This window comes from Palaemon carinicauda, chromosome 17 (assembly GCF_036898095.1).
Source record: "Palaemon carinicauda isolate YSFRI2023 chromosome 17, ASM3689809v2, whole genome shotgun sequence".
In the NCBI taxonomy this organism is placed as follows: Eukaryota; Metazoa; Arthropoda; class Malacostraca; order Decapoda; family Palaemonidae; genus Palaemon; species Palaemon carinicauda.
The window spans coordinates 60536862-60548229 of record NC_090741.1 but is presented as its reverse complement, the minus strand read 5'-3'; the positions used below and the strand labels follow the sequence as shown (position 1 = coordinate 60548229).

The 11368-nt window shown below is 43.3% G+C and overlaps 1 protein-coding gene across 2 annotated transcripts in view; it reads right to left on the bottom strand.

Moving 5' to 3' along the window:
• Positions 1–7631: 7631 nt before the first annotated feature.
• The window catches only part of LOC137656806 (guided entry of tail-anchored proteins factor 1-like), a 74758-nt gene continuing 71021 nt past the window's right edge, over positions 7632–11368 (bottom strand). For both annotated transcript variants that reach the window (XM_068391117.1, XM_068391116.1), the window contains exon 5: positions 7632–10825. In XM_068391117.1, the coding sequence (XP_068247218.1) occupies positions 10673–10825 (153 nt within the window). In that variant the 3' untranslated portion in view covers positions 7632–10672. The remainder of the gene's footprint in view (positions 10826–11368) is intronic.

The following is an 11368-nucleotide window of genomic DNA, read 5'->3' as shown; positions in this document are numbered from 1 at the left end:
AGATCTAACATTCCTAAGATGTAACAGGAAGTCAGCAACTTGGGTTACAGAGGTATTGGTAGAGGAAACTGCATTGGCTCTGCACCAGCTTCGGAAGACTTCCCACTTGGATTGATAGACTCTACGAGTGGATATCCTCCTTGCTCTGGCAATCGCTCTGGCTGCCTCCTTCGAAAAGCCTCTAGCTCTAGCGAGTCTTTCGACAGTCTGAAGGCAGTCAGACGAAGAGCGTGGAGGTTTGGGTGTACCTTCTTTACGTGAGGTTGACGTAGAAGGTCCACTCTTAGAGGGAGAGTCCTAGGAACGTCGACCAGCCATTGTAGTACCTCTGTGAACCATTCTCTTGCAGGCCAAAGGGGAGCAACCAGCGTCAGCCGTGTCCCTTCGTGAGAGACGAACTTCTGAATGACTGTTGATGATCTTGAACGGCGGGAATGCATATAGGTCGAGATGGGACCAATCCAGCAGAAAAGCATCCACGTGAACTGGTGCTGGGTCTGGAACTGGGGAACAGTACAAAGGGAGCCTCTTGGTCATGGAGGTGGCGAACAGATCTATCGTTGGCTGACCCCACAAGGTCCAAAGTCTGTTGCACACGCTCTTGTGAAGGGTCCATTCCGTGGGGATGACTTGATCTTTCCTGCTGAGGCGATCTGCTGAGACGTTCATATTGCCCTGAATGAACCTCGTTACCAGTGTGAGGTTTAGACTTCTTGACCAAATGAGGAGGTCCCTTGCTATCTCGTACAGCTTCCTCGAATGGGTCCCTCCCTGCTTGGAGATGTATGCCAAGGCTGTGGTGTTGTCGGAGTTCACCTCCACCACCTTGTTTAGCAGGAGGGACTTGAAGTTCATTAAGGCCAGATGAACTGCCAGCAACTCCTTGCAGTTGATGTGAAGCGTTTCCTGTTCCTTGTTCCATGTTCCCGAGCATTCCTGTCCGTCCAAGGTCGCGCCCCAGCCCGAGTCTGATGCGTCCGAAAAGAGATGAAGATTGGGGGTCTGAATCGCTAACGATAGACCCTCCTTGAGAAGGATGTTGGTCTTCCACCACATGAGAGTAGTCTTCATCTCTTTGGTGACAGGAATAGAGACCGCTTCGAGCGTCAAATCCTTGTCCCAGTGAGCTGCCAGATGGAATTGGAGAGGGCGGAGGTGGAGTCTCCCTAACTCGATGAACAGGGCTAACGATGACAGGGTCCCTGTTAGACTCATCCACTGTCTCACCGAGCATCTGTCCCTCTTCAGTATGCTCAGAATGCACTCTAGGGCTTGGCTGATTCTTGGGGCCGACGGAAAAGCCCGAAAAGCTTGACTCCGAATCTCCATTCCCAGGTAAACGATGGATTGGGAGGGAATAAGCTGGGACTTTTCTAAGTTGACCAAAAGACCCAGTTCCTTGATCAAGTCCAAAGTCCAGTTGAGACTCTCCAGACAGCGACGACTTGTGGGGGCTCTTAACAGCCAGTCGTCTAAATAAAGGGAGGCTCTGATGTCCGCTAAGTGGAGGAATTTTGCAATATTCCTCATCAGACGCGTAAACACCATAGGCGCTGTGCTTAGGCCAAAACACAGGGCTTGGAATTGGTACACAACCTTTCCAAAAACGAATCTCAGGAAAGGTTGGGAGTCTGGATGAATAGGAACGTGAAAGTAAGCGTCTTTCAGATCCAACGAGACCATCCAGTCCTCCTGCCTGACCGCTGCTAGGACCGACTTCGTCGTCTCCATAGTGAACGTCTGCTTGGTGACATAAGCATTGAGCGCACTGACGTCCAGCACCGGTCTCCAACCTCCTGTCTTCTTGGCCACCAGAAAGAGACGGTTGTAGAAGCCCGGGGATTGATGGTCCCGGACTATCACCACTGCCTTCTTCTGTAACAGGAGCGACACCTCCTGGTGTAACGCTAGCCTCTTGTCCTTTTCCTTGTAGTTGGGAGAGAGGTTGATGGGAGAAGTGGTCAGAGGGGGATTGCGGCAGAATGGTATCTTGTAACCCTCCCTTAGCCACTTAACCTGGGCGTCTGCACCTCTTCTTTCCCAAGCTTGCCAGAAGATCTTGAGTCTGGCTCCTACTGCTGTCTGGAGAGGAGGAGAGTCAATGTTTGCCTTTCGAAGGCTTGGGACCTTTCTTAGACCTGCCCCTGAAAGCGTCTGGACGGGTACTTCCTCGGCTGGGGGCTCTGCCACGAAAGGGCGGAATAAATCTTGTAGCAGGAGTATCGGCCACTGGGGTGCGGTAAGTTCTAGGAACCGAAGGAGCAACCTTAGCCTTACGAGCTGAAGAGGCCACAAGGTCATGAGTGTCCTTCTGAATAAGGGCCGCAGACAATTCCTTGATAAGCTCCTCAGGAAACAGGAACTTAGAAAGCGGAGCAAAAAGTAACTGAGACCTTTGACAAGAGGTGATACCATTGGAAAGGAAGGTGCAAAGTTGTTCCCTTTTCTTGAGTACTCCCGAAACAAACATGGAGGCAAGTTCGCCGGAACCATCGCGAATTGCTTTATCCATACAGGACATTATAAGCATGGCCGAGTCCTTGTCAGAAGGGGCAGTCTTCTTGCTCAAAGCCCCCAGGCACCAGTCGAGAAAATTAAAAATCTCAAAGGCGCGAAAGACACCCTTTAAGAAGTGGTCTAAGTCAGAAAAAGTCCAGCAGACCTTGAGCGTCTCATAGCCGATCTACGTGGAGAGTCAACCAAACTTGAGAAGTCAGCCTGGGCAGAGGCAGGGATTCCCAAGCCTGGTTCCTCTCCTGTGGCATACCATACGCCCGCCTTAGAAGTCAGCTTAGTAGGAGGAAACATAAATGAAGTCTTCCCTAGTTGCTGTTTGGACTGCAACCAATCCCCTAACATTCTTAAAGCTCTCTTAGAGGATCTAGCAAAGACGAGCTTAGTGTAGGCCGACTTAACAGGTTGCATGCCTAGAGAAAACTCTGATGGAGGAGAGCGAGGGGTAGCAGAAACAAAATGATCCGGGTAAACCTCTCTGAAAAGAGCCAGGACCTTGCGAAAGTCAATGGAGGGTGGTAACGACTTGGGTTCCTCCACGTCCGAAGAGGGATCATCTAGGTGCGCAGCTTCCTCCTCAGAAACCTCATCACCTGAGTGTTGAGAAGCGAGAGGTAAAGTTACAGCGGTATGCTGAACGGCAGAATCCTGACAAGCGGGTGCATAAACACTTGCGGTCTCATCCTCAAGTCTCTGTTGAAGAGGGTGAGGGCTGGTAATGACAAAGTCATGAGGCTGGGATGAAGGAGGTTCTGCGGAGGTTTGAGGAGCAAGTGTGGTGAGAGGCGACTGTAGTAAAACCTGAGGTTCAGGCTGCAAAGACTGGTCAAGTAGAGGAGAAGGTGGTAGATGCATGCGTTGAGGTGGCTGACTCATTGCATGAGGTTCCTGTCTCAAGAGTTGCGCTTGCTTCAAGGGTTGAGGTGGCTGCGCAGTAAGAGATTCCTGTCTCACGAGTTGAGGTTCTTGAGGTGTGAGCTGCGAGAGTTGAGGTGGCGGCTGCGCAGAAAGCGGCTCCTGTCTCACGAGTTGAGGTTCTTGAGGTGCTTGCCTCGAGAGTTGAGGTTCTCGCCTCGAGGAAAGTGGAGGTAGCAGCTGCGAGAGCTGAGGTGGCTGCCTCAAGGATGGTAGAGGTTGTCGTACCTCAAGAGGTTGCTGCCTCGAGGAAGGTCTTACTGCAAGAAACTCTTGCCTCAAAGGAAGAGGAGGTTGTAAGGCATAAGACTCCTGTCCCCATTGTTGAGGAGGTTGTCGCGTGGTAAGAGGTTCCTGCCTTAAGGAAGGTGGAGGTTGCTTCACAACGCTGGTATCTGGCAACTCCCAACGCGGTAGCTCACGCATGGAGGAAGCTTGAGGAACCTCAACTTCGTACGTCTGGCAGACTGGACTGCGTAGAGGAGGAGGAGCGCTCGCAGGAGGAGGTGTAACCTTCTCTGCCTGAAACTCACGCATTAAGACCGCAAGCTGTGACTGCATGGACTGCAGCAAAGCCATCTTGGGATCAACAGACGATGAGGTCTGTTGAGGCAAAGCCTTAACAGAAGTTGAGGTCTGTTGAGGCATCGCCTTACCTCTCTTAGGAGGTGTGCAGTCACCTGATGACTGCGGTGAGTCAGAGCTAGCCCAATGACTACATCCGGGCTGTTGAACTCGTGTGGTCTGGACTTTACGCTTAAGAGGTCTTGAGACCTGAGTCCAGCGTTTTCTCCCCAAAAATTCTTCTACAGACGAGGAAAATAAAGGCTCAATCGTCTGAGAGTGGAAGTGACGATCTCTGTAAGATACGCCCGCAACCACCGAGGATACTGCTGTGCGCCGATCAAGGCCTGCCGAACCCTTTTGCCCTTCGACATTGCTTCTCCCCTGGGCTTGGGAGCTTGCAAGAGGTCCCGGACTGGGAGGACGACTGGCACGCACAGAAGTACCCTCACGCACAACACTGACACTGACACTAGCACTCGGCACAGCACTGGCACTACCACTTCCCACTGCACTTTTCACTTTAAGTTCCTTGACGTCCGCCAAGAGGAACTTGTGGTCACTCACTACCGACTCCACTTTATCACCTAAAGCCTGAATGGCACGTAAAACATCAGACATATCAGGCTGAGCACAAATAGTAGGTTCGGGGGTAGCCACTACAGGGGGAGGAAAAGGTTGAGGATCATGGGGTGAGGAATAAAGCGAAGAGCGAGCCGAACTCCTCCTAACTCTCTCTCTCTCTAACTTAGTGGTATACTTGAGGAATCGAACAAAATCAAGTTCCGAAAGTCCGGCGCATTCCTCACATCGATCTTCCAACTGACAGGATTTTCCCCTACAGTCGGAACAAACGGTGTGAGGATCAACCGAGGCCTTCGGAATACGCCTAATACAAGTCCTACATCGTCTTTGGGGAGGAGCTTGAGAAAGGTCGGACATCTTGAATCAAAGAACAGTCAAGGGGGATTCCAATTAAAGCAAAAGATCGTTAACCATTAATCAAATCAATTTAAAAGCTATCTAAGCTAAGAAACAAGTTTCCAGTATAGCGAAAGCTGAAATCTTAGAGCAATACTTCACCAAAAACCGTGAACAAGACTCCAAAATTATAAGCGTATCCATGTAGGTCTTGCCGGAAGCACGACAGAGGAAAAATTGAGGTGGTGTCAACAAGAAGTACTGTAGTACCTGGCCACAGGTGGCGCTGGTGAGTACACCCCCTTCTAGTATAGTGATCGCTGGCGTATCCCTTCCGTAGAATTCTGTCGGGCAACGGAGTTGACAGCTACATGATTATCGGGTAAGTTTAATATTGAAAAAGGTGTCATTTAGGTATACAAACAATAAGAAATTATTCCATCTAATTGTCTGAAGGACAGTGTTGGGATTTCCATCTTGAACTTTGTTTGCAGAACAAAGATGTTCAGATGGGACAGGTCAATGACTGGTCTCCAACCTCCCGACAGCTTCTGTACAAGTAATAATAATAATATCTGCTATGAAGGACCTCTACCCTCTAAGGTTCTGCCCCATCGAATTGCCACCTCGTCCAACGACTCGACAGGCATCCACCGACAGGTGGTGACATGGGGAGATAAGGTCATCCTCTTCTACCTTGCCTTTGTCTGCCGTGAGGTTGTCAGAGGCGAAAAGGCTGGCCCTGATCATTCGATCTCTTGTATAGGGGAGTGTCATTGTCACTCTGTCTCATTCTCCCCGGTGGATACCTTGGTGGCGAGTTCTTTTGTTTAGTAGGCATTGTAGAAGGCTGCTTGAAGGTGGCAGCTCTTATGATGAAGGAAGCTTTACTTGTTTCTCCCACTTCTCTACTACTACCTCCACCTCTTCAGGTGGAAAGAGGGAGGCACTCTGTGTTAGTGGGGTATTCCTCAAAGACATAAAGTAATACAAGGCCATAAGTCTGACAGACTTGTTGACCACTACATCGCGGCATTTCAGTACCCAGTTGCTTCACTGATAGGATCACTGGTGTACCAAAAACTCCCACAGCATTTGCTCCCAAAAGATCAAGCTCATCATGTTGTTTGCATATGTTAGGATCCGCATGATTCCCAGATAACGCAAAATATGATAGCAATTTGGAACAGTGGTCGATCCAAGAGGAAGCCTACAAAGCTGACATTGCTGCTGCCTCAATGTTCATGGCTTTCAAGGCCGAGAAAACTGATGGTTGCTGTGCGAACTCTCTGCTGATGTTCCTCGGGGTCAGGGTGACTACCTCATGGTCTAAGGGTAAAGGTGAAGGAATGGTTCCAAACAGGAGTTAACTTAGAGGAACGGGCTGTTCATAGGAAGTCTTTGGTAACAGAGACATGTGCTTCCAACTTCTTAATCTTCTTCATTTGTTGTGACCTAGGCAGCTCACTCAAGGTGTTGCTTTGAGCCATGTTGTTTCCTCAAAAAAGAATCAATGGGGGCTTTCAGAGCATCACCCAATTCATTAAGTTTCCTGACTAGTCTCCATTTTCTCAGGAAAGATGATTCCTCTTCAGGTTCACTAAAGGTAGACTTCAAGGGCCTCACCTCGACAGATACCAGCAATTCATCGGCACAGAAAGACTTGATAGGGTTCAAGGGAAGCAAGCCTTAAACTCTTTGGTAGATTTGCCTAAATTCGTATCTCCAAGTAGTCTCTTGCAGATGACACCCATCTATTCCTCCACTGGATGCAACGTCTCTTTTTTCCCTTGACTTTCTCCCCTTTGGAAAAGAAAGAGAATAAAGGATAAAAATAATCTGCAGAAAGAGAGGGCGTCGTCTCATTCAGATACTGGATCCGGACAGTTTTGGTGCCACTCGCTCGGGTTTTGACGTCTGAACACATCCTAGCTACTAAGATTAGTTCTGTAAGATGTGGAATTCCCTCCTCGCTTTGCAGAGGAAAGACAAGTAGTTCTGATGGGCGAATAGGTTAGCATGCGTGCCTATGCTATGATCAGTTAAAACATTTGGAAGAGGAGTGAATGGTCACCCTATGGGACCATTTGTTTATAGAGAACTTTGAGAGGAGTGTTCTCAAGATACCTTCTCTTCCTAGCTTGTACTGTCACTCGTGGAGAATACTGCTTCTGTGGGGGAAGGTGAAACTTATCATAATCTAAAGGCGTGTGTGTCCGTGTATGTGAATGATGTGTTTCTTGGTCGCATGCTCCTTGGTTGCGGGTTTCAAGTCCTCGTGGTGTATGTTTTTCACTAACATCTGGGCCCTTAAGTGCCTCTGTTTCACATGCTCTGAGGTGATGCACTCCTGCAAGTTGAGGACGCATTACTGGTTGATGCGTTTGTTGTCACGCTTTAGCCTTGCACGCTGCTGGGGGACTTGTTATCCAGGCACCGGCGCTCGTAGGGCAACGGGAACTCTTTCTTGATATACGAGTATGTGGCTAACTCATACACTCCTGACAGTTTCTGTACTAGAAACAGTTTACTGTAAACCCTGGAAACAAGTCGTTGACCTCCTTGATTACTTACTTGATAATTGATAATTCTTCATTCGTCATTCACAGCTTTAACCAGACTCTAACACCTACTAAAGGACTTAGGTTTGTATAGATAGGAAAAATACAAAATCCTTTTAAAATTTGTGATGTTGGATTCCAATAAAATTCACACAACAAATGTTAAGGTATATTTTTCTTCCATTTATAAATCATAAAAAGCATAAAAATCCCTATTCCGAATATGGACTTAAATAATGTAGAGGACAAAGCATAAACCTCTTGTGACATAACAGGACAAATAACCTATCCTATATACATTCATTACTATCCTAGAGCAAGTAATGTAAACTGTATAATAATTCAAGTTTTCAAATGCCAACAGATAAACAGATTTTGCAACATGGACACTTCAACTCTCTGTGGATCCTACGATGTACTTTGGCATCGTCCGTTCACGTAAATGCTATATAAAATTTATTCAAGCTTCTTAATGCATTTTTCATTATGTCATTGTTCCTTGGCCAAAAGTTATGAGCTGAAAGCTGGATCACCAGAAGGTTTACAAACCATTCAACAAATACCAAAACTGAAAAAACTAACACCGAGGAAAGGATGAATATTCATATCAATCATCATTAATTTATTATCTAAAATCAAAGTAGAAAACTTGATTCAACAGTAGTTGGCCTAATAATATTTTCCCAAAGTTTTATAATGTCACAATCTTTCTTTATATTTTTTAAAAACCAGATGCATTTTCACTAACAGTTTACTATATACCTTATTAGGTTCAAATACACTTATTTGTAAACTCTTTCAAGAGAACTGAACTGTACCAAATAAAAAAAGAAAAACCTCCATGGAAACTTACTTCCAAGATCGAAATCAAATCAAGATAAATATAATCTTGCACAAATAATCATCGAATAGTTTAAAGTCTACCTACAATATATCACATGTAGGTTACTAACGTCCCTTAGATATAAGTTACGATTTATATTTTGTATTGCATTATTATTACATAATTAAGGAAGCAAAATCTCTACACAAACAAAAATGAGTCCAAGAAACCATAGGAAGCAGATGAAGAATACAGGTAAGAAAGCAATGCATCTGGGAGTTACAGAAACAATGAGAGGAACAACTTAAATTGAAAATACCAGAACATTTTTATCTGAATGAAATGAGAACAAAATGCATAGATAATGAATGAAAACAAACACATAATATGAGAAATGACAAAGTAATGCAGACATTAACTATTGAAAGAATGAAAGAAATGCCCACATTAACTATCGAAAGACAAAGAAATTACAAAGTAATGCCCACATTAACTATCAAATGATTGAAAGAAATGACAAAGTAATGCCCAAATCAACTATCGATAGACAAAGAAATTACAAAGTAATTCCCACATTAACTATCGAGAGACTGAAATAAATGACAAGGTAATGCCCACATTAACTATCGAAAGACTGAATCATATGCCCATGCGAGGTAAAAAAAAAAAAAATCATATCTAGCAGCAAAGCATCGTCTGAATGCCTTCTTGGATAGTACACTATAACATTCTTTTACTTGTATAGAACTGTACAGTTAAATTTAACTTATGGTACTTTAGAGAATGTACAGATGGAACCTCTGTAAGCCGCTCTGAATGGTACAGTATGTTTTATTATTACCTCACACCAGCTCTTTTCAAACAAATAAAAAACATTTCACTTAAATTAATAAAAACACAAACAAACAAATTCCCAGTAAAGATGATGAGCCATAGGAAAAATGGATGAAAATGGAACATGGTAGGTAAATGATACAAAAATTTCTCACCAATTATGTGAAAATTTTACATATATTTGATATAAATTTCTTGTTCTCATCCTCCCGCCTATCATATCAAACAAATGAATGAATGGGATTACAACAGCAAGATAAACATTAAATGAATAAATCACAACACGAATAGTTGTTAGAATACAGAGTTCCTGTATGTAATGAGTCTCTATCATCAAAGAAACGAAGGCATAAGACATAGCAAGGGTAGCTACAGGGCACAACATAACATAACCTAACTTAATATGCTAGGTTTTGCTAAACCAAGGAATGCCTAAAACCTCAACTGAATTCAATGACTTACTTAAATGGAGGATTTAGCCCCCAATCTAACCTAATCTAATACACCATAAATTATATCTCTCTTCCCTTCTATAACCCATTATTACTTAAATTATATAATTGATATTGATCAAGACATCCTATATCAAAATATAAATAAATTAGCCAGACTCTTCAGCATAAGCTGTTACAGTTTTTGCAAATCTAAGTTAGCTGCTGAATTTGCCATCTACTGTACTTATATTTTTATGACATAAGGCAAAGATTTTGTCCAATTAGTCCAACTGAGATAATGTATTGATGAGGGCAGTCATTCACAAATTAATAGAAAAAACTTCATTGACATATTTTTCTTTTTCTCTGAAAATATCTTAAAACCTTTTTGAAAATATATTTTTTGGTTAAAACTATAAGTACCTAAGATTTGACTATTTAAATTTTTTATTCAATTGGAAGTTTCGGAATTCATATTGCACTTAACACTATGCCATGCGTCATATAACTGAAGTTGAAAGAAAAGTCCACTAAGGATAGAATACCAAGAATTTCATTTTGCAAAATTTTACTGAAAACCAAGTAAAAAAGAATTGGCGTAAAGCCTTCTTTGTTGGTTATGCCCTTTACATGCTTGAAAATTCTCAAACACTTAAAATATTTTCAAAAGCTTCATATTCCTAAAGAAGAAAACACTTAATTCACTTAGGGTAAAGATGAAAAATCAGTAGCTATTTGACCTCTGGTCATACAGTCTTGAAATCTGCATTAGCAAGATATTCAAGTATCGATAACAACCTAAAGTAGTGACCCTTTGAGAGCTTCAGCAAGCAGCTTTTGATGGGACTGACGACATAATAAGGATCTTTTATCTAAGGATGAGTTTTGCGTGACAGGGATTCCACATATACAATATGGCAATGAAATGCATGATTACTGGGCTTTGTGTGAATTAAATACTTTCCTATATAAATATCCATGACTTCCTAAAGCTAACTGATAACAACTCCAAAACAAAAATATATATTTTCTTCTCATTTCATAAAGAAGAAAACAGCAGGCAAAGGAAGAACTGCAATGCCTCTACACAGGTCTCATTGCGCTGCTCAGTCGAGTGGTGGAGCTACAGGGGTTCCTGTGGCCACCTGAGGAATGGTTGGACCTGCAGGATGATTTGTGGTTTTCAGCGTAGAACCAATGCTCTTGGTTATCCTGTAGCACACAGCCCTCATGATTGCCATCCACACCACTACACTGATCTGTAAGCAAATGACTACATCTTAACAGCCACTCTGTAGCTGTTTGACTCGACTTGCAGCAATAATTCAAGTTGCAGTATCCATATTTTCCTATGGTAGGGGTGTAACTTCAAATACTGTACAGTATCTGGACGTTGTAAAACCAGAATTTTGTACAATTCAGACAAAGTTTGCAAGTTTATTTTATGGGTAGCTATTATTACAAAGTACTGTAATTGCATAAATGAAAACAAGCATAGAAAGACAAACAAAATATCAGAAGCTTAAACAATTAAATTCTATCTTTAATATCAGAAGCTTAAACAATTAAATTCTATCTTAAAAGCCCTTAGGGAAAAAAATTTGAAAGATGTCACACAGCATAATCATGCACAAAACAACAGCTTAAAATGGGCATTATATCTCTGGAAAATAAGGTTTAAGGAGTTCACACTTAAAACACTAAAATACTAAGGACAATGCCCTTGCAATAATATTATTCATACTGCATGTAAGAATAGTACAGAAAAGATATTACAAAAATCATATATTTCATATAGTTAA